The sequence below is a fragment of the Penicillium concentricum genome (genome assembly GCF_028827145.1).
Source record: "Penicillium concentricum strain IBT 3081 chromosome Unknown utg000003l_segment0_segment0, whole genome shotgun sequence".
Taxonomy (NCBI): domain Eukaryota; kingdom Fungi; phylum Ascomycota; class Eurotiomycetes; order Eurotiales; family Aspergillaceae; genus Penicillium; species Penicillium concentricum.
The window spans coordinates 2,864,686-2,890,041 of NW_026622756.1; the positions used below are offsets into that span (position 1 = coordinate 2,864,686).

Below are 25,356 nucleotides of genomic sequence, written 5' to 3' on the forward strand. Positions count from 1 at the left end.
AAAATTAAAATGAATACATGAAGGTGGTATTTGTTCCCGGAGAAAGGCAACCCGAATACCTCGCCAAGATAAACGTTGATCTAGTAGATATATTTGAACTCCAGTTCTCCATCACCCGTCTGGACCCGTCGAGTGTCTTCCTTTTCACCACTGATAATTTGCTCCTTCACCTTGTTCTCCCGCCGCAAGTAGAGACCATATGCAACTACCGTGCCTTGCGCCACCGCAAGGGACCCCAGAGAGAAGGAGTTACCCAGCACATAAGGTGATGTGCGATACACCTGACCGGCAACAATGCCAGCACAGTTGCCGATTGTCTGCTGGAGACCAATTGCGAGAGCACGACGGTATTGTGGGGCGATATTCACATTCAGCCAGGCGATGTTGAGACCAACGGAGGTGTAGGTGGTGATACCGATGAGGAAAGTAGCAAAGTATTGGACGGCGGTATTGTCTACTGTGAGAAGAATGATGTAACCGACAACGCCGAATAGATTCGCTGCGAAGATGTACTGTGCAAAAGGTTAGTGAGGAATGCAGAAATTGCAAGGGGGCTACACGCACCGAAGCAAATTTGGAGTATCGGTCTGAGCACCAAGCAATGGCGATAAAGATCAAGGCAGCCCAAACGTAGACTGGGACAGTCAAGACGTTGCTCATTAGGGAATCATAGCCCATGCCACCCAAGATAGTGGGCAGGAAAGTGCTGAAGCCATATAAGAGAATATCCTGGCAGAACTGGACGACACTGCTAAACATCAACTTGGGATCTCTGATCGCGATGCGCATCTCTTCCCAGCTGAACTCTTCGCTTCCCATATACTTGCGACGCTGCTCGTTGCGTACCCGCATCATCCATTTCTCCTCTTCGGTGAGAAAGTAAGCTTCGGCCGGGTTATTTGGGAGACCAAACCAGATGAGAAGGGCACAGATGATGCTGAACAGGCCTTCAATGATATAGACCCATCTGGAATATTGTTAGCAATGACTTTGAAGTGGGATAGAGAAAAGCTTACCTCCATCCTGCTTTGCCGCCAATTCCGTCCATCTGCAAAAGCCCGTAGGCCAAGAGGCCACCTACAGCCCCTGAGATGGCAGCACAACTCATCAAGTAGGAAACACGCTTCGCTTGCTCCTCTCGACGGTAGACCATGGTCAGGTAGAGATTGAGACAAGGGAACAGGCCAGCTTCGCAAGCACCCAGGATAAGACGAGTGGCGTAGAGAGAGCCCACCGACTCGATAAATCCAGTGAAGATGGTAGTCAGGGACCAAACGATACAGAGTCCCGTCAGAATGTTACGAGGGGTCAACTTCTTCATCATGACCGCCCATGGTGCTTCAAAAAGAACATATGTGACATAGAAGATGGAGACAGCGGTCGAAAATTGGTCTGGTGAAGCATTGATATCCTCGGGCATATTGGCAACCTTGACATTTCCTGGTCTTTGTGAGCTTGTGGTTTTATTTTTCCGCGGGAGATGTTTATAACTCACCGATACTCGATCTGTCCAGGAAACAAGTGAGATATGTCAACATGATGATGGGGACAAAGGCAGTATCCAGTTTGGCGAGGAGCTTTGCCTCTTTCTTTGGATCCAGGACCACATCCAACTCGCTAGCGACGGCATAGTTTGCTTCTTCGACATCCTCTTTTTTCAGGGAGTCCTTGAGCTCCAAGGGAATATCTTGAACGGTATCGTGTGCCATGACTGCTATGGGGGTTGCAGCAGAATCGTCAAGATCAGAAATAATTACAGCCAGGATTTAAAGAACATCTCATACACGTGTTGAGTGGATCATAGTCTCCTATCTTCGGCCGATATAAGCCAAGACTCAAGTCCACTGAGTGGAGAGATATCGGGCCGATGACGGTGATAAGAGAGGGAAGTTGAAAAGTCGAGGGGGCCAAAAATGACCATAATGGGCCAAAACGGGCCAATAAGGAAGGTGATTAAGGGAATCGCCACACTTATGCAAGCCAATCCGATGATCCGAACAGATCCTAACCGGAAGAGGCAAGTCAATAGACGGCTAGTTTGGCGTAAAAAGGCGTAAATAGGCGTCAAAAGCCGTCAAAAGGTAAAAGAAAGGGCCAAGTCGTGGGGTTTTCCCCAACCTTTTCCCCAGACCATCGGTATGTGGATCCCGAAAGTGATAACCGAGGATATTGTAGTCAGAAGATTGTGATATGATATTAATATATGTAAATTATGAAAAAAATATGAAGATTGAATCTTTATCTTTTGTATCTTCTCCATTTGGACAACATGGTCAATACCGCTCAAGAGGCACGACTGTGCTGTCGTCAAAATCAACTCACCAATACCGCCGGTGTTGCACCGGGATACTTACAAGCCAATCTTCTGGTACTTCCATCAAAATATGCTGCCGATTTCCATGATTTGTGCCTGCGCAACCCAGTTCCTTGTCCCCTACTGGGGATGACCGCGGTTCCTGGGGACCCAAACTCCGTTCGACCGGCAGAGTGTATTCGGTCTGAAGATTTTGATATTCGGACGGATTTCCCCAAATATCGAGTATATTCAGCTGGAAAATGTATTGATAGTCGTCGTGACTTGTTGGATGTATGGACGGAGGATCATGTGGGATTTTTGATCGGGTGCTCGTTCTCATTTGAAGATGCCCTGACAGCGGCAGGGTTGCCACCCCGTCACCAAAAGACTGGTACAATAGTTGCAATGTACCGATCGAACATTCCATTATTACCCGCCGGAGTTTTCACGGGCGGTTACTGTATTGTATCCATGAGACCATATCGCCCGGAGCACATTGGGAGAGTGAGGGAAATCACTCGGGCCTATTTGTCGACGCATGGAGAGCCTGTCGCCTGGGGATGGGATGGTGCAAAGCAACTGGGAATTCTTGATGTGGCAAAGCCAGACTTTGGAGAACCGCAAACATTCGAGGAGGGTGAAGTTCCTGTGTTCTGGGTAAGTTCAAACACCATATCACATGATCACCCATCTGATTCATATAGGCCTGTGGAGTGACACCTCAGATTGCTGTCGAAGCAGCAAGTAATAAAATTGAAGGCCTGGTCTTTGCCCATGAACCCGGTCACATGTTAATCACCGATTGGACGGCAGAAGATTTGCAGAAACTCAAGCCAACCGTTTAGAAGATACCCAAGTTCTACATCTAGATTCAGAGATTATCAACTTGATGCTCTTTCTCAGCTCTATTCTCTTACTATACAGCATCAACTTCAAAGTCTGCAAATTCCACCGCGACATCATCCCCAATGGCAAAAATCCCAATGACCGGACCAGTGAAGTCGAGATCGGTCAGGATTGCGGTGTCAAGTGTCGCCAAGTCATGCCAGCCTGCCTCATCTACCCGGAACCCGAATTGCAAAGAAGTCTCCGTGTAGCCGATTTTGAAAGATATGAAATCTTGGAGTTCCACATTTTGGGTCTCACTCTGTGAGAATGACTGGGCTTGATTTAGTCCGTTGAAGACGACTTGCTGCAAGTGAAAGTCGTATCCAATTGTCAAGAATCGGTGCTCGTCTTTGTAGAGAGCCAACCCTGCTCGAACTGACGTGGAATGTTGTGGCATGTAGACAGTGACCGTCGTAGTGCCTTCAAGTCTTCGTTGTCGCTGGCCGACAAAAGTAATTGACTCGTCCGCGCTGGTAATCTCTACCGAGTCCGCTTGTAACGTAATGCGGTTGTCTTGCATATGGTATCGATCCAGTTTGGCGTCTCTCAAATAGACCCAGGGGGCCGCAAGGGAGTCTGGACCTTCAGCCTTGAAATTTCCCCCGGGATCCCCATCGCATGTGATCGGTTGAATTGTCGGCCACCCGTCGCAAGGCCAATCAACCGATGTTAGGAATGTCTCCCGTCCCATGATAGATCGTCCCTCCTTCATGCGAACCCCAAGCATGACCACCCACCATTGCCCGTTTTGATCTTGGAAAAGATCACCGTGTCCAGTGTTTTGAACATATTGAGCGGTGCCGCTCGCCGTATACAACGGGTTCATCTCGTAGGACCTATAGGGACCCCATATGTTTCTTGATCGCGCCATGCTCAGCATGTGGTATTGAAATGTGCCCCCTTCGGCACATAAAAGGTAGTACCAGCCATCCTTTTTATATATATGTGGGCCCTCTGTATATCCTTTCTTCCATCCCGTCCAGATGAGAGTGGGTTCCACAATCCTCTTCCCGGTTGTAATGTCGATTTCGCTGTTGTAGATCTCGAACTCAGGCCCCGTTTTGCACAGTTGGACGTACACCCGGCCGTCGTCGTCAAATAGCAGAGATGGGTCAATCCCGGGAAATTCAAAGACTATTGGGTCTGACCAATTTCCCGAGCGAATATCAGTTGTGTGAATGATGAACTGTTCACTATGCTCATCGCCCAGTACATTGGAAGTACCGTGGATGACATTTGTACAGATGATGTAGGTGATGCCATTGTGATGCCGAATTGTTGGGGCGTACAGGCCACCAGTTGCAACCAGTTCTGTGCCATCGTCCAACGGGCCAACAAATGTGGTCGCGCGGGATAATGACAGCTGAGATGGTCTGTTTATGGCATTTCCTAAGATATATGTCAGCGTTCCGATATATGAGTTTGAAGAAAAACGGCCTACCGATATGTTTCCATGAGACCAGGTCATTTGACATATAAATGGGCAGCCCGGGATAGAGATGGAAGCTCGAGTTCACCAAATAGAATATGCCATCGACCAGGCAGATAGACGGGTCGGGAGAAAACCCTGGGATAATTGGATTATGGTGAGCAACCGCCATGGTGAGTCCGGGATTGTTTGAGAGAGGAATTCGCTCGCATCGCCTGAATTTATGTGGCGCCAGAATTTAGCCTGTTGAGACACGGCGTATCGTCCACCACCACCCCGCATCTGATCTTCTTATTAGGCTGAAATATAAAAGAGAATTGACTCGGTGACTTTGTCCATCGACGTATTTTGAAATAAAGAGACTCCCATTGGACCGGTTATATGAAGACCTGCCATGAGATGATGCAGTATACATAAATAGTATGTTTTATATATCCTAGACCCCTCTTCTTAGAAATAACCAACTTTGATTTTGATTTGGAAATTAATACCAACATGAGTGAAGCATATGAGACGGTCAAACCTCCTAAAGGTCATTTCTATTTAGCAGGGCGAGTATTCCCTCGCGTGAAATGGTGGAAACGACGCAATATGCGAGTCCTGTACTTCTACATTTTAATTTTAATTGCAACCAACACGGCCAATGGATTTGATAACTCCATGATGTGAGTGTTTTATCCTTTTAACGTATTCTTCCTCATTCTCATTGAGATTAGGAATGGATTGCAGGCATTGTCCTACTGGCAAGACTATTTTGACCACCCCAAAGGTCCAACACTGGGTCTATTCAACTGCGTTATGAGTGTTGGTGCGCTGGCCGGTCTAGTGATTTTGCCTTATATGCTCGATAATCTGGGCCGTAGGCTTTGCTTGGTCTTTGGATCTTTCTTTATGTTACTGGGCGTGGCTCTACAGTCAGGTTCTACCAACTTCTCCATGTTTGTCGGCGCTCGATTTATTCTCGGATTTGGAGACATTATCGTCATTTGCACTGCGCCGCTGCTTATTACAGAAATTGCTCCAGCCCAAGACAGGGCAATTTTGGTCACTATATCGGGCGCCACCTACCACTCGGGGGCGTTTATCGCGGCATGGACGACATATGGAACGCTGAAAATCAAAGTAAGTGGTCGATATCAAGATCCACAGACCTGTCAGTAATGATTATCCCACAGAGCGATTGGTCTTGGAGAGCACCGAGCTTAATCCAGGGGGTCTTCACATTGGTTATGCTGGCAGTTGTGTGGTGGATCCCGGAGAGTCCGCGCTATTATGTGTCCAAAGACCAACCAGAGAAAGCTCTGAGGATGCTGGCTCATTATCATGCCGAGGGAGACGAGAGCGATGAGGTCATTCAGCTGGAGTTCACCGAAATTACAACTGCAATTGCGATGGAGAAGAATTCAGAGCATTCGAGCTCTTATATCGATTTTCTGCGAACTCCTGGTAATCGCAAAAGACTGCTCATCATTGTCTCTTTTGGATTTTTTTCCCAGTGGTCAGGCAATGGTTTAGTATCATACTATTTAAATCTCATCATGGATAGTATCGGGATCAAAGACCCAAACCAGCAATTATTGATTAACGGCGCCTTGACTTCTTATAGCCTCGCCACCAACCTTTTCTTCAGCTTCTTTGTTGACAAATGGGGCCGCAGACCAATCATGCTCATCAGCTCGGCAGGGATGATGGTTGCCTTTGTGGTGTGGACAATCCTGTCAGCAAAATATTCGGACCATGCGAGCTCAGCACTGGGGTCCGGAGTTCTGGGGATGATTTTCATTTACTATCTATTCTACAATCTGAAGTGAGATCATCCTGCTAGACAGCCTGGTATTATTGCTGATATGGTCAAGATCCGGTTTGATCGCAAGTTATACCACGGAGATTCTTCCGTATTCAATGCGTGCCAAAGGATATACCATCATGGAGTTTGCCATGTATATTGCGCTATTCTTCAACCAATATGTCAATCCAATCGCGCTTGAAAATATACAGTGGCGTTACTACATCTTCTACTGCTGTTTCTTGGCGGTGGAAGTGGTGGTCATCTATTTCTTCTACGTGGAGACGCGTTATATGCCTCTTGAAGAGATAACCAAGGTTTTCGATGGGGACGACATTGTAACTGCTACAAATCTTGAGATGGAAAAGATCGGAGAGACTGAAAAAGGGATGAGCACGGCCATTCATATTGAGGAGACCAATGCTTGAGTGAATGGAAAGTTGCGGAACCAAGAGGGTGATTGTGTGCTTTGACTATACGGCGGAAGCAGAGTTGAAGCAGAAGGATCTTAATCGTCCAAGAATGGAGCTGGTTTCATTGTCTTTTCAGCACATATGTACTATTCTAGTGTGGTTTTTCAAAAGGCTAGCCCTCAAATCACATCCGCCTCTTGATCGAACACCTTCTTTCCCTTGTACCAGGTTTGGCATACCCGAGCTTCTAAAAGAGATTCCACGGCCCAGGCCATATCTAGCACAACAAAATTGGCGTTATATCCAGGTCGCAGACTCCCTGTCCATGAGTCTGAAAAGGACGCGTATGCAGCCTCCGCAGTAGCTGCCGAGACAGCGGTTGCGAGGGAAACAGCAAACTCGGGATTGACGGTCTCTTGCGAGGAAGGGTCAATGGACGATCGCCGAGTAGTAGCGACATACAGATTAGGCAGTGCGTGATGTTCCGCAGTGGGGGCATCGGTCCCAAAGGTCAAATGAGCACCACCGTCCACGAACTCTTGGTAAGCAAAAGCGCGCTTGCAACGGTGAATTCCAAGCATCTCTGGCCATGCGCTAAATGTCGCCGGGTCTAGGTGAACAGGCTGGACTGAGGCCACGATCCCGAGTTGGCCAAGCCTTTTCGCGTCTTCGGGGGTTGTTATCTCTAAATGTTCAATGCGATGACGACATGCTGGCAGGTCCTGAATTTGGGATAAACAGTCAATAGCCTGCTGTACGGTTCGATCTCCAATTGCATGAATGGCGCACTGCAGGCCAGCATCAGTCGCACGGTGAATCGCTGCTGCAAGGGCATCAGCAGGCCAGATGGGATCGATAATGTTGGAAACTCCGCCATACGGCTGGTGTAATCCCGCTGTACACCCGTCCACGGTTCCGTCACAGATTAGTTTGATGCCATTGATGCAAAATTCCGGGGAGATTTTGCGGTTGAAGGTTTGCTGAAGTGCAATAGCGCGATCAATTTCACTGCAGATATCGGCATCGCAGTTCGAGTAGGGCACCAACCAGTGTGCTGCCACATGAACCGGAAGTTCACCACGTTGAGTTCTATATGCATTCAATGCCAACCATTCACTCTCTCCCATCGCCATATCCACGAGGCCAGTATACCCAGCACGTCGATGGGCATCGATCACAGCATCAATTGCGGCCAGCTTTTTCTCCATAGATGTCACCCGGTCCAAAAATGGCCAAACAATGTCAAATTGAGCCGCCTCCTCGAGCAAACCAGATGGGATGCCATTGTGGCAGCGATGAATTTTTCCTCCTGCAGGATCAGGCTTCGAATAAACTTCGAGCTCTCTGAGAGCTGCATTATTGCACCATGTTGAGTGGAGGTCCAATGCCTCGATGTAGATAGGTCGCGGATCTAGGTCGTCTAAGACTGTGGCGAGAGCCTGACCATCTGTAACTGACTGGACCCAGCCTCGGCACAAAATCCGTGGATCCGATGGGTGAGCTGCTGCATACGAAGTGATGGCATTTTGGATATCTCCGAGGGTCTTGCAAGGTAGAAGGTCGAGCTTCTGCAACGACATGCCGAAATTGAGGATGTGCACATGGCCATCAATAAATCCCGGAAGGACCATTCGATTCTTTAAATCCACTGTTGATGCTGTTGTTTGAACTTGAACAACCGCTTGGTCATTTTCCCAGCCCACGTGCGCGACATGGTCATCTTCGACTACCAGCGTGGAGACAAAGCGACCCGATGAGTCGGGATAGAGGATGCGGCCGTTAGTAAATACTGTTGTAACCATGTTGATATGATTGGAGAGGCAAATGTAGCAAAGCCAGTTGACTTGAAGAGGGAGATGTCAAAGTTGAAGTTGAGGCTGGGGTTCAGCTGTGGAAAACAGACGATGGCTATTGGCTGTTTGGTATAAGATTAAGAAATGGTGTAACGCCAAGAGATCAAAAGAACTTGAATTGAAAAGATTGATATTTTGAATATATCTCTTTCTTACTCTCAGTGCTTGTTTTGACTAAACGTTTACTGTTGTTTCACCTGGCTTTGTTCATTTATATAGGGACTGAGACATTCTCTCAGTCCCATGACCCATGTTGCGAATTGTATTTTCAGACAATAACTTATGTTCTTATGAATGAAAGTAATACTCGGAGTTCCAGCGCCGGTTCTATATCTATATCTATATGACAATAGCGTTGACGTTTCAGGTCAAGATCATATCGACTTTCTTTGTAGTAAGAAAGGCTAGTAAATATAGTCTATTATGGAAGCAAAGGGTTGTATAGGCTGGTAACGTTTTACTTAAGGCTCCGTTGTTGTAATTCTTATCAGTCTGACAAGAATACTCTTATAATACCCATCGGTCCTGGAACTATAGTATCTCGCGTTCATCCACAATCGCGAGGTTAATGGAATCAAGGGATCAAACTTGGAGGTAAGTACAGTTATTCATAAGATGATCTCATAGTTTCTGACAGTGGTATAGATGTGCCTGTTAGAAGTCCTTGATCATACAGGTCCCTATGGTTGTGGGCATTTTTGGATTCTCGACCTTGACCGATGTTTTACAGCTCAGTGTCTAGGGGAATTTTCTGAATGTATTCATCCATTAACAAGAAGGATTGCTCCTCATTCCAAAGAATGGCGGAAATATGTCAACTACTTTCGACCGGGGTATGCTAGGATTCCCAACCTTTGCCAAGGATGTCGAGATGGAAACGGTAGATGGGAAGGTCCTTATTGAAGTTCTTATATACTGCCGAATAGTTTGAGAAACCTGTCAAAAAGATCACAATTGAGGTTTTAGTTGCATACTACCCACCTAAATGTCGTCAATTTGCCCGCGAAGGGAGGAATTTCCGAGGGCGTTCGGCATTGTCTCCGATGCGAGACTGAATTTGTCAGCCGATTCCAAGGATATATATAGAAATGGGCAGTTCTGGTTTTCCGTTTGTATTTCTGCATTTCTGCTCTGAATTAATTGTAAAAATGGGATCTACTTCCTTTCGTTCCCCTGCAATCCAACAGGCTGAAGGTCTGCCCTATTTCACCCCCGCTAACAATGCCGGAGCAGCTATAAACCTACAACCCAACACTCCGACGCTGTTCTGCCCATTGCGAATTCGAGATGTCACACTGAAGAATCGCGTGATTGTGGCCCCCATGTGCACTTATTCCGCCGAGTCAGACCCAGCTTCTCCGGCTGTAGGTGCGCTCACGGACTTTCACATCGCGCACCTCGGGCATTTGGCTACAAAGGGCGTCGGTCTGATTCTCATCGAAGCCACATCCGTTCAGCCCAATGGTCGCATTTCACCCAATGATTCTGGCCTTTGGCAAGTCGGGACAGACTCGGAACAGTTCAAAGGACTCCGCCGCTTGGTGAATTTCGCTCATAGCCAAGGGGCCAAAATCGGCATTCAGCTTGCTCACGCTGGCCGGAAGGCGAGCACCGTGTCGCCCTGGGTCGTATCTCAGGCAAAGCAACGCGGCATCAAAGCCGACGAAAGTGTTGGTGGCTGGCCATCAAATGTGGTTGGCCCCTCTGGTGGAGAAGAGCAAATTTGGGCACCTGGCGATCAATACTGGCCCCCTCGCGAGCTAGAAACCGCCGAGGTAGAAGAACTTGTTCGGGCCTTTGCACGAAGTGCAGAGCTCGCGGTACAAGCAGGAGTGGATGTAATTGAAATCCACGGTGCTCATGGATACCTGCTTCATCAATTCCTCAGCCCCGTTACCAATCGACGAACCGACAAATATGGTGGCAGTTTTGAGAACCGAACTCGGGTCCTATGTGAGGTGGCCGCTGCAATCCGGGCCGTCATTCCAAATGGAATGCCCTTGCTTCTTCGTATCAGTGCAACGGATTGGCTCGAGAACCAGCCAGTCGCAGCAGAAACTGGAAGCTGGGATTTGCCATCCTCAATCCGACTTGCCAAAATGTTACCAGGCCTCGGGATCGATTTCCTTGATGTTAGCTCGGGCGGCAATCACAAAAGCCAACGCATTGAGCCTCATACCAACTATCAGATTGACCTCGCGGGTCAAATTCGTCAAGAGATTCACGCCGCCAAGCATGCGACACTGGTGGGAGCTGTTGGATTTATCACCCAAGCCGAGTCCGCTCGAGATATTGTTCAGGGTGCAGAGGAGGCACAGGCGACCGAGGCAATGCTGTCTGGCCCCAAGCCTCAGGCCGATGCCGTTTTAATGGCCCGACAATTCTTGCGCGAGCCCGAATGGGTCCTCACGGCGGCTAAGAAATTGGATGTGAAGATATCTCTCCCGTGGCAGTTTGCCCGAGGCTTGCTGTAAAGTGGACACATATATAGATTAATGTTTCTCATTGTAACCCTTTGATTTCCCCCAGTCATAGTACAGACTGTCGTACAATATAGCCATAATCAGCACCATAAGGCCGAGAAAGGGGGAACATCTTCGGCGATCATTTCCATATTGGCATTCACCGTCACCATTCACGGCATATTTGTGTTTCAACTTTCTCCCCAAGGACTCTCCTCCGGCCCTTCTCCGACCCAGGTGACTTGTCGTATATGAATCTGGGAGACGAATGGTGCATCTGTTATCAGCACCAACTCCCGCACTTCCCGCGCTGTCCAGTTGCAAGCCAATGATTGATCAACGTGCAACGCCAAGCACCGGGCCAAGACTCGGGAGCCGATGTTACAATGCATTTGGAGATGAATCGGCATTAGATTAGCATTGTTGATGCAGAGAGGGGGGCTTAAGCAGATAAAGCCGGGGTATAAAGTCGACAGTTCCGACTTGTACGGAGTATATCCTCTCTGTATTAATCCTACATTCTTGACTGCGCTGATTACTCAACGAATTCAGTTAGAAATTAAAGGTGAATCGGAGAAATCTAGATATTTGGCAAGGAAAACCATAATGGGCTTCTCACGCACAGCTTTGATTCTGGCCTTCGCCTTCCAGCCTTTCCTAGGCGGAGCCTTGCCTGCCCCAGCACCACCAGGAATCCCATCTACCTCTACTGCCACCAGTGAGCTGGCAGGGTTGACCGTCGCTGCACAGGGATCGCAGGATGGATATGATCGTGACAAGTTTCCACACTGGATTACTATCAGCGGGTGAGTAGATGAACCCACTGTCATTCTGAAGCTTTCGCTGAAATTATTGTCCGCAGAAATTGTAACACACGTGAAACAATCCTTAAACGAGATGGAACCGACGTGGTTCAAAGCTCCAGCTGCGGTGCTACCAGTGGATCCTGGTTTTCTCCGTACGATGGCGAGACCTGGAAGGCTGCAAGTGACGTCGACATTGATCACGTCGTCCCGCTATCGAACGCATGGAAGGTGAGCTCGCATCATCCTACAACATTGACGGCTCGAGATATTAATGAATATTGGTAGTCTGGTGCGTCCAGCTGGACCACAGCACAGCGTCAAGCCTTCGCCAATGACCTCGAGAATCCCCAGCTTCTAGCAGTCACCGACAACGTAAACTCCTCCAAGGGTGACAAAGGCCCAGAATCGTGGAAGCCTCCACTAGGTACGTCCGAAACCATATGTGTTGTTTAGAATATAGATCGCTGACATTCGAATAGCTTCATATTACTGCACATATGCCAAAATGTGGGTGAAGGTGAAATCGGTCTATGATCTTACCGTGACTTCGGACGAGAAGGCTGCTCTTGTGGAGATGCTGGGTACTTGTTGAGATATCGACTACAATTCCTTGAATCATCGGGCCTCGGGACGACATGATCGGTATAGCTAGATCATGAGGAATTTTACAGTGGAAATGAACAAGTAGTAGAAGACCAGAGAATCAATCCCAATATGAGAAGCTTCAAATTTGTACTAAACAATGTGCGTTCACCAGATTTGCCAAGGAACTGCATTTGATGAACGCCCAATTGCAAAATATCTCACTGGAACTTCTATGTTGGCAGGCGTAGAGTGCAGCCAAAGAATTATTGGGAAACAAGCCGAAAAAATTGTTGCTTCTTACACCCTGTGGGTTAGTAGCAATTGAACCGGTAGCAAGAAGGTCAACACAGAAATTATTGCTCTTATCATCTCTTCACCAAGAGGACTGGATATAATGAGATCCCAAGTGGAGTCCCTTTCAGCCAAGCATTTGCCAATTCTTTTCGGGAACCATTTTCTGGTAAGGCCTTGGGGTTATTATGGAGAAGATTACTTCTCCATGCTGCAGGAACACAAGGAAATTTTGGGGCATCGGCCAAGGTCGCTACTTTTTGTTTGTTTCGTTATGTGCCTATGCCAATTCCATTCATTTTCATCTCCAGGAGCATAGCCATTCGCCTACGACGCCTGTGGGCAAGGAAGCAATTTGAACAACAAAATTACAGCACGTATCAACACAATTTTTAGTCAATAGTCTCAATCTTGTGACTAAATCGCAATTTACAAAAAGAAAGCCTGCTTGCTAGGAGGCATATCGAGTGATGCATGATGGTTCCATAGTCAATAGTTTCAGATTCTTATGTGAACCTCCCAATAGTAGGTAATGCACTAGCAATGTAACTTTGATGCTTGTTCATTAGACCATGGTTATCCAGTTTTGAATAGACTATTCAATTCGACGAGACATGATCTTATCTGAACATGAATGGTACCGTCACGATTCTGAGCACCACGAAAGGGCCATAATAATTGCGCTCTGTCATCACAGGACCCATTCATAGCTCAGAACTGGGATTTCAAAGACAGGAGCTGTACAAGTGGCGTTGTAGAAAGCGTCATGCGTGCAGCTCAGCTCGAAGTCTGTGCTCCCGGAGTAGGTGATGCTGCTGCCGTTCTCGCACTTGATTGCATGTCCATTACCCAGCGTATAATCCATATGCCCCGTTGAACTTTCTAGATTGGTGGTTCCGTAAAAAGCAACAATGCGCCCAGCACCGCGATCGGCATATCCGCAATTGCTCTCGCCGTGGCCCATATCATGAATGCGGTACCCAATGTATTGATCGTGACAAGCCAGGCCATCCTCAAAATCAATATCCAGTGTTTCCAGCGGCCCATAGCCCCATGGCTCATAGTTGGGCATTCCAGTCCAGCACACGTTGACCATAGTCCCGTTGCACGTCGCGGGATCGGGCTCACACCACCCATTCCCACACAGACACCCTTTGGTATCGATATCTGCTTGGTTGTGGATGCAATCCAGACTGTGAGATCCGTTGTACCATTGGAAGTTGGTGACTCGCCATGTAGGAATAGGGCATCCATCGGGTGGAGTGATGGAGCGAGGTTGGAGTTGGGAGGCCGATGTGTATGGCAAAAGTGCAAGAAGACCGAGAAGAACAAGCGTTGCCATTTTTGCGGTTTGAATGGGACCTTGATATGATTGGGAAGAAAGGTAAGGGGATGTTGAGAGCGAAGTTCTATGAGCTTTATATATTGAGAGATAGAACAAAGACTGTAACCTCATAGTCGCTCTGTGGGGCCAATATCTGCATGTAAGCTCGCTAAACATCGATAGCAGATAAAACAAGAATCGAATTAGATAAAAATAGCAGAATTTGAGACATAGCTGAACTTGTTGTTAGCGTCTGATTCTTCGCAGTTATTTCATTTATAGAAATTATACCCGACTGCAAATCGGATTGAGTGTTCACTATACCCTCAGCGTAATCTTCCGGGATTTACAATTTGAATGCCTACCTAGTACGGATCACTCACTAAATAAAATAGCCGCAGAGTGGGATTTCGTTTTTCTTGTTTCTGTTGTTTTTGAAAAGATCGTGGATGAGAAGCATATATGTTAATGAACAGTTATTGTGGGAATTTTTTAGTGATATAGGATTTTCTTATAATATACTTTCTTTTACCAAGTGTGGTATCCAAAATCAAGATTTGACCTGTCATACGTATACTAGGCATCGAAAACCGGTAGTTACTTGATCAAATTGAGGACAAGTGTGAATTAGATGAGTAGGCTTTTCGAAGGTCTAAGGGGCTGGGCCAATTCTGCGCATTGATCCACAGTTGATAGAAGATATCTCAGTATAGTAGTGGATTGGTTGGTCCACTGGGAATTTTAGTACCGTAACGTACGGATATTGGAGTTGACAAATGGATCCATTGCAAGATTTCAAGGTTGGTACATGGGGTATATACATAAGCTGTCGCACGAAAACCTACAGCTATTCCCTACATGCCATACTAGCTACCTCGACCTGAACAATTGGATCAGCGTGAATTGACAGCGTCCCTCAGCAAAAGCCCATTGTGACACCATGTCCACTATGGAAAAAAAACCCAAAATTCCGGGTATCAACCAGGATAGAATCCATTCACGCCACCGTAAAGCCAGTCATTTAAGTTTGATTAATACTGCTGGGGCCGTCTCCGTATGTCAATTAACTGAATCAGAAGAACAGGAGTTAGAGACACCACTGCGATGATACCACACATCACACCAGCAGCGCCGCTTAGCCCGAGTTTGGCGTACATATCAGGGAAGTAAAATGGTCCGCACTAAATAGGCATTACAAGTTAGTACTCAAGTCAAAACAAAGTCGAAGGCTTTGGTGGATACTCACAAATCCATAGATCTGGCGACAGAGGTTAATAAAAACACCGATACTGGCAGAGTGTTCCTTGTGGCTATCCACCGCGAAGGATATGAGGATGGTAGTGAGAACCTGGTTTCCAAAAGCAGCGATAGCCATGCCGATGCATGGTGTAACGTTCCAAGTCGTTGCCTTTTCCAACTGGAAGCCCCACACAAGCAGGCCGGCGAAGACAGTGCCATACCCGATATATGACAGCCACAGACGATCCGCGGGAATGGTGTGGCCCTTCCGACGCTGTAGGAACCTTAGGAACCAATCTGACAGTGGTCCACTAACTTGTTCACCAATAACGGAGCCGATAATGATGGAGACGAACTGGTAACCTACTTGCTGGGCGTTGAAGTGGAATTTCTCGCCGAAGATTAGTGGCGTCTCAACGATAATGGCGATGTTGGCGTAGGCAAATGCGACGCCATATGCAATCCCCGGAATCAGGATGCGAGGGTATCTCCCCAGAAAAAGAGGGGCGATGAAGTTTTGCAGCTCGAAGGGGCGAGGATCGAGCCGACAAGGGACGAGCCGACTCCAGCCCTTGCTGGGGTTCTGAGAGATGTAGACATCCTTGACATACAGGGTCTCGTCACCAAGAAGAACGTAGGCAATGAATTGAACGCCGTTGATAATTGCGAATATCCAGAATATCCAGGCTACTCCTAGGTGCTGCACAACAAAACCATTTATGAATGCACCACCCGGGATTCCGATAGTAATGAGCAAGGTCCACCATCCCAACTTCCGGGCACGCTCTTCCGGGTAGCACAGCTCTGTCACCACACCGCTGCCAATCCCGAGGGGAGGGGAGATGAGCCAAGCTGCAATAGCACGAGTAGCCATCTGCGTACCGAAAGTTTTGCAGAATACGCCTCCGATGTTGCACACCATGGTACCGAGCACCGAGAACATGAAGATGTGGTAACGGCCATAGCGCATCGTAATAGGAATCCAGAAGAATGGGGCAATTCCCAAGATGAGGATCTATAACGGATAAGGGTATCTGGTCAGCTTGTATCTGGGTGGAATGACAGAAGAATACAAACCTGGACAGACGTGAGATAGCTGGCCTGAGGCACCGTGATTTTGTACTCCTCCGCCATTGCTTCATATCCAGGAATGAGCCCGGCAGCCATAAAAACGCATACCATCGAGTGGATGGCCACCATCAGGATTTGAGCATTTCGTTTCCACGTGGGCCAATTGATCGGTGCCTCCGGTGCTTGCATGTCCGAAGTCGCAATGGACACGTCCTCCAGGTGGCTTGAGGCTTCAAATTGATTCTTTCTTATGCTTTCCAGAGCCATACTGTCTGATCCAGTGGCTACCGAGGGCGACAGGTCCTTGCTCATTCTTTTTGGCGGAAATTGTGGGCGTCACGCTTAAACGAAATAGATTGCTTGATAATCCTTGGGTCGACGAGGGCTAGAAATGCAATTGTTGAACAAAAACCAATTGACGCAATATAAAAGGCCTAGAAGAAATGGGCAAATAGTTGACCTTGAGAAGAACAGGGGGTCTACTCCATAAATCTTGCGGGGCCCCATGGGGAATGCTTTACGGGAATAATTCCGCGCCAATATGCGAACACATATAGTGACTCTGTTTGGAAATTTTAATCGCCCATCCACCTACTCTTGGACACCGATGTAGACGTCGGAATCCATCCCGATAAGGGGTTCCGGGGCCGAGGTTTAGATGGAGATCCACTCGTAGACTCGGGATCAATTCCGGGGTTGAATCGAAAATAATATATAAATGCCCAGCGAATATACCTCAATGCCGAGGGGAATGCCGACGGCAGCTGGTCCGAAACATTTGAAAGGGCGGAAGTCTGCGCTGTGGGCCAAGTGTATTAGAGAAAAGATCCCTAATAGCTGACATGGGGAGGAATGAAGAGAATCTAGAAAGCCCTGGAGGAAGGTGACAAACTGGGGGCCTCAGGCACTCACCTAAAGCCCTTTCCTCTCGACATAATAACTCAAAATGACTCCGGAAGAAATGGAAGAGAACCTCTAATCCTTCGCAAAATATTCGGCCACATGGAGTCAGTACGATGATCCCCATCAACCTGGCCAACCAGACATTAAACCAAAAAGATCCAGATCTCCCCATCTCACGCTCACCTTCGAAGCAAAATCCGATCTTGATGTCGTTTACGAAAACTTTTACCCATTTTATTACGCGAAACGCAGATGATCTATAAAAGGAACCATCCGTCATCCACCGGGACCCTGTCGAAGATGGATTTGGCCATCTAGCCAAGATCAATCTGACACATAATGCGCTCAGTTGACAATTCAAAAAGCCCTCAGAATTTGATGAAGTGTGCGCTTCATCAATATAGCTGCGAGTATTAGAAAAGCAGCGGTTGAAGTAAAGCAAGTCATGGGCTTCACCAGCCTCAGCGCTCGTCCCAGCCCTTAGTCAAGCCTATCCTATAGCCATGAGAGCGTAGCAACACACAATAGCCAACGGGCATATCGTATCTAGGACGGAAAAACTAGGGAATTAAAGGAAGTTGATTAGAAGCCCCCAACTGGCGTTGCTGCTTGCGGTGAGAAATTTCACGCCGGTGATGGTATTGACCTGGATGGAGACTAGGTGACTGGGGTCTGGAAATTCAGGTTTAACAAATTCCTCGAGGACTACGCGATGACCTAGATGGTCGGGGTAGTGGAATATCTGCTGCCAGCCAGACATTTAGGGAGTTTTAAGCGTGAAAGGAGGGATAAATGAATATTTGCAAAGCGAGAGATGATGTTGATTAAGAGATATATACTGTTCATCGGCAGCTCGTACCAGCAAAGTGCAAAACGGTTTTGCATTGCCGATCAAAGATACAAAAAAAACATAACGCCCAAGCCAAATCCCAAGAGGAAAAATAAAGATGCCATGCCATGCAGAATGGAATGCTTTTATTCCTGAAGACAGATGTTGTTGCCTCCAGCTTTGCTCTTGCAAGTGAATTTTGGACAACAGCCACGGTCATCATGCCAAACCTTCAGCCAACACTAAAGGGAATCGTTGAGTTCAGCTTTTTGTTCCAGGTAATGTTTGATTAATGTGACATCCTGCTTCTTAGGACTCGGGGATTGACATACGAGCAATATTCCGGATATTTGAATCTTCAGATGGAAGAGCCGCCGCTACAGAAGCAAGACCGAGCAGTATAATAAAAAAAGACTTCATTGTGATTCATCTTAGACGAGTGCGTATTTTTTAAATGGAAGTTCAGACTGTAGTGGTCGAAAGATAATATGGAATGTGGTCATAAAGTGGGAAATCGATGATCTCGATACACGAGTTCTAGGGCTCTATTATCTTTAAGCCGTTTGATTTATGACCTCTAGGAGGCGCACGAGTCATACAGTCTACACTATTTCAAAGTGTCTAGTGGAAATAGCACAGTTTAATTTGGGCTGTATACATATCATATATGGTCTAGATATGTAGGTAACCACAGAAAGAGGCAATATCCATTGACCACTATAACCAGAAAATCCCTAATCTACCTATAACGCAGATCCAAATTATCATGTAGCATTCTCTCTGATTATATCGTTTGTATATTAGAGATCTTGCACTGTAATGACTTCCTAGTTCCTCCCTAACTCACTTATCATGATACTTCAAGGACCATCCACTCGATAACCGATCACAAGCTTTTTACTACCCTCAGTTCTATCAAATTTTATTAGGGAGCTAGCAGCTACTACGAAGACGGTACTGATACACCGCCTATATCAACTGCATGAAAATTCAGTTCCTATTGTCATCTATGTAGAGTGAATATCACATATATCTATATGCGGTCCCTCCTATATCATATACAACATCGCATACATTTATGTGAAGTGTATGTCACCAATGTGACAAAGTTCTTCTCGTCTGAACGATAATCCCCCCATTCCTAATATTGCCGTGGTAAAAGGCACAAACTCTCTAGGTCTCGAACCCAACTTCCTAGTTTAGGTACTACCCTAATAAGTATGGCATATGATAACGCAGCTAATAATGCCACTATTTAGGCCGCTATGCTCCTCAAGATCCGCATAGGGTTCCTTCCTTGATTGAGCATCGCTGGATAATGACAGATGAAACCAAGAGCTAATCGGGATCTATAGGGACCTGTGAACGCTTAGAAAGGTCGGTAGGAGATACAACTCTAAACGCATTTTCTAGACCCCCACTCTTGGGACTTTCAAGCCGTCCAAGTAGTGTGCGGCACGATGAGGTAAAATGGGGGGAGTTTGTGTGTTGATATTTGCCTTCAGGTGTTTCTCCAGACCGGGTTATATATTTGGTACGCATGGTACGGGATGGCGTAGATCGATGGAGCTTTCTAGAAAAACCAACTTATTTTCCATGCCAGAAATATATCAAGGTTTAGAAGATGGATATAAGGTGTATTTAATAGTTTCTGATGCCGTAAGAAGGGGTATTACAGAAAGCTAGAAGCATTATTGATCAAAGAGTGCGAAGTAGGTAAGGTACTAGCAAAGAGGTCATGGGTGGGCTTGGACGGACCAAAGCCGAACCAAAGCCGACCGAGCCCGGACGAAAAATACAGGACCCCTTGACAATATCAGCGTTGATCCTGCTAAGATGCATCGGGAATTATTAAATCCATCTTATATCGTCGGATTGACCAAGAAGTTTAGGGTTGGTGCATAATTGTCTGACCTCAGATAGTTGACGCAGAAATGAGAAGACTGAAGTGGAGTTGATTTCAACTTTGAGTATGGTTGAATGTCTGAGTGTCCAGGCGATGGTTAGGGCTGTCTATAGGAGCGTGTGTAATCCTGATATAGTAAAATGGAGTTATAGCTACTGTATGTGGGAGCGGAAGAAGGAAGAAGGTTTGATCTGTGAATCTATGAAAAGGGAGGGTATAAACACCCTGGATATCTAGTAAGCAGTCGCTCGATCTGCCATCAAGTAAGTAGTGGGAGACGGGCTGTACAACAAATAGTAAGAAATATACCAAGAATACATCATAAGCCACAGAATCAATCAAGTGTTTACTCTTTTGAGACTACTCAACTAACGTGATTGTTGAAGTCCACGAAGTAAATCTGAGGCCTACTATAGCAGCAAAGAGGTTATTGACTGGGAACTAAAAGCAATTGATAACCTGCCTGCAGAACCAACAAGGACCAAACACCGGAATCACCGGAATTCACTTGTTGGCCGCAATCCCAACCCGCTCTTCTCATACGCCATATCAATCATTTTCATCTAATCCCATGAATCCTGACCCTCGACCCAATATTGCGTGGAACGCCCCTTGACACGATTGACAAACTCTTCCAGCTGGTACCGATATGACATCCACCAGTCCTCACCGGGGAGGGTCGCAAATTGACCCCCAGCCTCCTTATAACTGTAAGCCTTGTGCGACTTGGACTCGGCCCAAGTATTGACTGGCATGCGATCACGTTTGTGACGAATAGTGAAGGTATCCGCGACATCAATACGATGCCAAATAAAAGCGTGTATGAAACCATGTAGCGTCACGACGCGGGTACGTAGCTTTTCTTGTGTCTCAGGGAGGGACTTGTCATCGACCACGACTTCCTTATGCGTGACCCGGGCCTCGGACGGTTTCCACAGGATAGACCTGCGCATAGTGGTGGAGGCTTCTTTGGAGGCGGGGTTTAAAGGTAGCCCGGTTCAAACTACAGAGCCCACTTAGCATAAATGCCAATCTCTCATGCGAGACAGTGACACGTATGCATGTCTGGGCATCGACGCAGTCCTACCATTATCAAAAGTGGCTTGTTGCACTTATGCATCGTGTTAAGCACAACGCTTGGATCCAGATGCTTAGTCCTCCCTTCATACATAGTTTGGTCTGTTTCATTAGGAAATAATATGCCTGTGGTGATGTTCAAGCCAGGCCGTTCTTAAGCACTGTTATAATGGGGGAAATACGGGGTGTATAGGCCTTCTAACCGCGATAATTTATAGCACGGCTAGCTTATCACACCCTAGCTTGGACTTGTAGTGGGGAATTTGCATATTTCATAAGATTATTGAACACGCACGCCGCTGCAGTACCTTGGACGCGAAAGGTCCGTTTTTCCGACGGGGCGCTGGGTTCAAGGCCTGAGTTTTCTGTAACAAATTTCTAGCATCGTGCATGTGTATTGGCTTTATTAATCCTACCCTTAAATCAAGTGTAATAGTGTCATGGCCGTCTGAACGACCGTTTTATTAGCAGGGGGGTCTGTAGAAAATAGTACAGTAGAATTGGAGCTAACTAGCGGCACTTTAGTGACCTGTGTTCCTTCATGCCATTCCAGCGCATTCGAGATTTAGGGGAATAAAAGAATACGTACTGATTAGAGGAAGCCAATTCATGTTCACGAACGGGCTAGGACAAGATCCATGTAGAAACTGAAACGAAGTCAAGAGGCCTTAAAGAGAGCGAGGAAAGGAATACTCCAGTACATCTTATCTCCATGGCAGCCGCACCGATTGACTCGAATATTCGAATATTGTTCCTGTGCATATTGTGCTAGTAATCTCTTTATCAAGGGCGCAGGGAATTGTTTCCCAAGGAGGCATTCGTGTTTGCTCCGATAAGAACCCTCATTCGCCAAATTCCCTAGTGAACACCCCCTTTCACTCTCAAGTGATCTTAACGTCATTCACCCAAGTTCCATCTAGGGACACGACTACATCCGAGACACCACGCTGCATATGATGGTCATAGTCGGCCTCATGCCTGCTTAGTACCTCGAGTGTGGTGAGTATGAACACACCAGATCCGTCTATCATGTTAAGTAATGCTCCCTGCAACTATGCTAAAGCTGTGACAATGACATGTCGAACAAAGCCGTCGAAGTAGCCTCATTTGCTACATGCAGAACCGCATGTCGAGGGAATTATTTTGGGGCATTTCAAGCAGCGGTGACATGGTTGCAGGATATATTCTCAAATTTCGGCTCTCAGATTTCTTGTGATCAAAGGATCATATGTCATCGGCAGCTCGCGGCCCCGTGTTCTTTATAAATATTTACCAATCTCCGCGATACAATCAATTCGGGACATTAGGGTTTGATGTTTGGCAATAGACCCGGCCGGATTGTCGGACTGACGATAATGACCGTATCGTGCGACTTCTTCCGCGAGGACTCTATTCAGATTCTGTATGTCCGCGTAAATCCGTCCTTTGTACCCAATATCTGTTTGGGCATCTCAACAAAAGCCATCGTATGTCCCGCCTATCGCGGTCTTGACCAGCTATTTGTGGTATGGTCTTTGCGCATCCAATCTTGCCACTTGAGCATCCGAGGAGGCCTCACCACACTTTGAAATCCAAGACCATCAATCGCTAGGAAAGCTTGCGTAAACTGTCGATCGAAAGGCGGAAGCCTTCCGGATGGCCTTTTTCCAACATCTACCGCCAACGGATCTCTTCCGACAATGTCTCGTTTCAATCCTTATAGTCATAGAATTCCCACTACTTACAGCACTAGATATAGAAGCTGTGAAAACGGCAAAGGCAAGAAAAGCACTAGGAGATGATGGCATCCCAAACCCCCTATGGCATATACCCAGTACGAGCCATATCGGGAAAATGAATTCATTAACATCATCAGCATCATCACCGTCATTATATATGTATGGACCCTAAATGAGATATATAATGATAGTACCATGGCAACATACAAACTGGAATCATTAGACCATTGGTAAAGGTATGTTATTCAATTCGACGATCTGCGAAAACCTTTCCACACCTATGACTTAGCAACAACTAGAAGAACGTAACTTTACTCAGAAGAATCTACGTTGTTCGTGGTGATATTCTTGGCAATTTTCCCCCTTCCAGCCCCCCTACTCCCCCCTGCCCCCCGGGCGCCCTTTGCGAATTCTCGCACCGACCGCGTCACATCAGATCCCCAGCTTCCATTGACAAAGTGGTTTCGACCACTGCTTTCATTCGTTATCCTCCACGGTACTAGACTTCACCAATGGAAGTGATCTACCTCTTCCAGTCGCAAAGTCTTCGCCGAACCACTTACAAGTTTCAACCTACCCCTTAGTCCACGCTCCTTTCCTTACATCCATCCCAACGAAGCGAAGCGTAAACTCTTACCCCGTTCGGAAAAGGGATTCTTAAGGAAAATAAGCTCCGCTCTCAAGCGGCGCTCTATCATCTCGCAACTTCGTCGTTCAAAATGCCTACTTCACTGACGCCGCAGCAAGCAGGAGAGCTGTGAGTTCACGTTATTGGAGCCTTGCCGATACTTTCACTGACCAATGTTGGTATCTTCTATAGAAATAAATCCATCATAGCCTATCTGTCAGCGAATGGCCTTCCGGAAACCCTCGCGGCCTTTCAGAAAGAATCGGATCTTCCAGATGACAGGTTTGACGCGACCGCAGCGAAACAGTATGAAAATCTACTAGAAAAAAAATGGACTAGCAACTCTACCTTAATGAAAAAGGTAGCAACCCCCTGTTCTATTTGGGCAGATTTGGTCAATGCTATAACTCCGTTACAGCGACACTGACAATTTCTGCCTAATAGTTACTGGCCCTCGAATCCCGCAATGAAGCCCTCCAAAACGAGCTCAACTCGACCCGCGCTTCTTTCCTCAACCGTAACGCGGACGTCAACAATTGGCTTCCTCAACATCCGATACGCTCGTTGGAGTCGCATCGTGATTCCATAAATTGCATAGCTTTCCACCCTAAATATTCTTTAATCGCGTCCGGCTCCAGTGATTTGACAATACGGATCTGGGACTGGGAGGATGGTACACTGGAAAGGACACTCAAAGGACATACGATGGCGGTATGTGACGTCGACTATGGCGACACATCCAGCGGGGTTCTCCTGGCTTCCTGCAGCTCTGATTTTACGATCAAGCTGTGGGACACGACGGACGATTACAAGAATGTCAAGACCTTGCGAGGTCACGACCACATCGTCAGTGCTGTTCGTTTCATACCATCGGGGAACCTTCTTGCCAGTGCAAGCAGGGATATGAAAGTAATATTGTGGAATGTCGTTAATGGCTACCGCGTGAAAACTATAGAGGGGCACACTGGATGGGTACGTGATATTTCGCCGTCTTTTGACGGGCAGTTCCTTCTGTCTACCGGGGATGATATGACTGTTCGCCTCTGGGACATTTCTGCCAGCCAACCGATATGCAAGTTCACAGCGACTGGTCACGAAAATCGTATTCTTTGCTGTGCAGTTGCCCCAGCGGCATCCTTTCGATATCTTGCGTCGTTCTTTGAGTCAAAGAGGTCGACGAGGGCTGCTGGAATCACGGCTGAAATCATGGCGACTGGCTCACGTGATAAAACCATCAAACTATGGGACTCTCGTGGACGCTGCATCATGAATCTCACCGGTCATGCCAGTTGGGTGCGTGCGATTGCTTTCCACCCGGGGGGAAGTATCTTCTTCGGTATCAGATGACAAAACAATGCGTTGTTGGGATTTGAACCAACAAGGCAGGTGTGTGAGGTCTATTAGCAATGCACATGATAAATTCATTACTTGCTTGAAGTGGGTCCCGGGAATTGTGAAGGATACACGCAATGGCACTAAGACCATCTCTTACCAAAGGAAGGGAAGCCCAGAATTGCCGAAGAGCAAATTAGATGAGAGAGGCCAACCTGGCTTGCAAATTCGTTGCGTGCTAGCTACGGGGGCCGAGGATCAGAAGATACAAGTCTTTGCTTTGCAGGCTAATGACCGCAGTCACGAATAAATCCATTCGCCGTTTAATGAATATGATTTTATTCGCTTGTTTTATGAACCTAACTCTATCCCATGGGAGGCGGGTAGATGAGGCTCATTCGACTTTATAATTACTTTATATACAGGTATTCTATATATCTGGTTGGTCTATCATAAGTGGGGACCACCCTAACTCTATTCCAGGACAAATACCTGCCAGGTATTTAGATTTTAGGTGGTT

The 25,356-nt window shown here is 46.9% G+C and overlaps 12 protein-coding genes across 12 annotated transcripts; 5 read left to right on the top strand and 7 right to left on the bottom strand.

Moving 5' to 3' along the window:
- Positions 1–80: 80 nt before the first annotated feature.
- Positions 81–1,709, bottom strand: N7517_008934 (uncharacterized protein; the record flags this gene model as incomplete). Its single annotated transcript, XM_056726663.1, has 4 exons — positions 81–512; positions 565–967; positions 1,017–1,440; positions 1,496–1,709. 4 exons carry the CDS (start codon positions 1,707–1,709, stop codon positions 81–83), a joined length of 1,473 nt encoding a protein of 490 aa, XP_056577514.1.
- Positions 1,710–2,269: 560 nt separating this feature from the next.
- Positions 2,270–3,141, top strand: N7517_008935 (DUF1445 domain protein; the record flags this gene model as incomplete). The annotated part of the gene is made up of 2 exons (XM_056726664.1): positions 2,270–2,953; positions 3,001–3,141. The coding sequence occupies 2 exons, from the start codon at positions 2,270–2,272 to the stop codon at positions 3,139–3,141; spliced, it is 825 nt and encodes a 274-aa protein (XP_056577515.1).
- Positions 3,142–3,212: 71 nt separating this feature from the next.
- Positions 3,213–4,785, bottom strand: N7517_008936 (glycoside hydrolase family 43 protein; the record flags this gene model as incomplete). Its single annotated transcript, XM_056726665.1, has 2 exons — positions 3,213–4,573; positions 4,626–4,785. 2 exons carry the CDS (start codon positions 4,783–4,785, stop codon positions 3,213–3,215), a joined length of 1,521 nt encoding a protein of 506 aa, XP_056577516.1.
- A 323-nt stretch (positions 4,786–5,108) lies between these two features.
- N7517_008937 (uncharacterized protein) lies at positions 5,109–6,827 on the top strand (the record flags this gene model as incomplete). Its single annotated transcript, XM_056726666.1, has 4 exons — positions 5,109–5,278; positions 5,330–5,735; positions 5,789–6,420; positions 6,470–6,827. The coding sequence occupies 4 exons, from the start codon at positions 5,109–5,111 to the stop codon at positions 6,825–6,827; spliced, it is 1,566 nt and encodes a 521-aa protein (XP_056577517.1).
- Positions 6,828–6,991: 164 nt separating this feature from the next.
- On the bottom strand, positions 6,992–8,614 carry N7517_008938 (amidohydrolase; the record flags this gene model as incomplete). The annotated part of the gene is made up of 1 exon (XM_056726667.1): positions 6,992–8,614. The coding sequence occupies one exon, from the start codon at positions 8,612–8,614 to the stop codon at positions 6,992–6,994; it is 1,623 nt and encodes a 540-aa protein (XP_056577518.1).
- A 1,199-nt stretch (positions 8,615–9,813) lies between these two features.
- N7517_008939 (NADH:flavin oxidoreductase/NADH oxidase) lies at positions 9,814–11,139 on the top strand (the record flags this gene model as incomplete). The annotated part of the gene is made up of 1 exon (XM_056726668.1): positions 9,814–11,139. The coding sequence occupies one exon, from the start codon at positions 9,814–9,816 to the stop codon at positions 11,137–11,139; it is 1,326 nt and encodes a 441-aa protein (XP_056577519.1).
- Positions 11,140–11,733: 594 nt separating this feature from the next.
- Positions 11,734–12,525, top strand: N7517_008940 (HNH endonuclease family protein; the record flags this gene model as incomplete). The annotated part of the gene is made up of 4 exons (XM_056726669.1): positions 11,734–11,933; positions 11,990–12,161; positions 12,219–12,357; positions 12,413–12,525. 4 exons carry the CDS (start codon positions 11,734–11,736, stop codon positions 12,523–12,525), a joined length of 624 nt encoding a protein of 207 aa, XP_056577520.1.
- Positions 12,526–13,500: 975 nt separating this feature from the next.
- Positions 13,501–14,151, bottom strand: N7517_008941 (uncharacterized protein; the record flags this gene model as incomplete). Its single annotated transcript, XM_056726670.1, has 1 exon — positions 13,501–14,151. One exon carries the CDS (start codon positions 14,149–14,151, stop codon positions 13,501–13,503), a length of 651 nt encoding a protein of 216 aa, XP_056577521.1.
- A 1,013-nt stretch (positions 14,152–15,164) lies between these two features.
- Positions 15,165–16,755, bottom strand: N7517_008942 (Major facilitator superfamily domain general substrate transporter; the record flags this gene model as incomplete). The annotated part of the gene is made up of 3 exons (XM_056726671.1): positions 15,165–15,314; positions 15,380–16,387; positions 16,450–16,755. The coding sequence occupies 3 exons, from the start codon at positions 16,753–16,755 to the stop codon at positions 15,165–15,167; spliced, it is 1,464 nt and encodes a 487-aa protein (XP_056577522.1).
- A 1,159-nt stretch (positions 16,756–17,914) lies between these two features.
- On the bottom strand, positions 17,915–18,106 carry N7517_008943 (uncharacterized protein; the record flags this gene model as incomplete). Its single annotated transcript, XM_056726672.1, has 1 exon — positions 17,915–18,106. The coding sequence occupies one exon, from the start codon at positions 18,104–18,106 to the stop codon at positions 17,915–17,917; it is 192 nt and encodes a 63-aa protein (XP_056577523.1).
- A 2,538-nt stretch (positions 18,107–20,644) lies between these two features.
- N7517_008944 (Oxidoreductase N-terminal) lies at positions 20,645–21,034 on the bottom strand (the record flags this gene model as incomplete). Its single annotated transcript, XM_056726673.1, has 1 exon — positions 20,645–21,034. One exon carries the CDS (start codon positions 21,032–21,034, stop codon positions 20,645–20,647), a length of 390 nt encoding a protein of 129 aa, XP_056577524.1.
- A 2,561-nt stretch (positions 21,035–23,595) lies between these two features.
- Positions 23,596–24,851, top strand: N7517_008945 (WD40 repeat domain-containing protein; the record flags this gene model as incomplete). The annotated part of the gene is made up of 3 exons (XM_056726674.1): positions 23,596–23,633; positions 23,697–23,898; positions 23,949–24,851. 3 exons carry the CDS (start codon positions 23,596–23,598, stop codon positions 24,849–24,851), a joined length of 1,143 nt encoding a protein of 380 aa, XP_056577525.1.
- Positions 24,852–25,356: the final 505 nt, after the last annotated feature.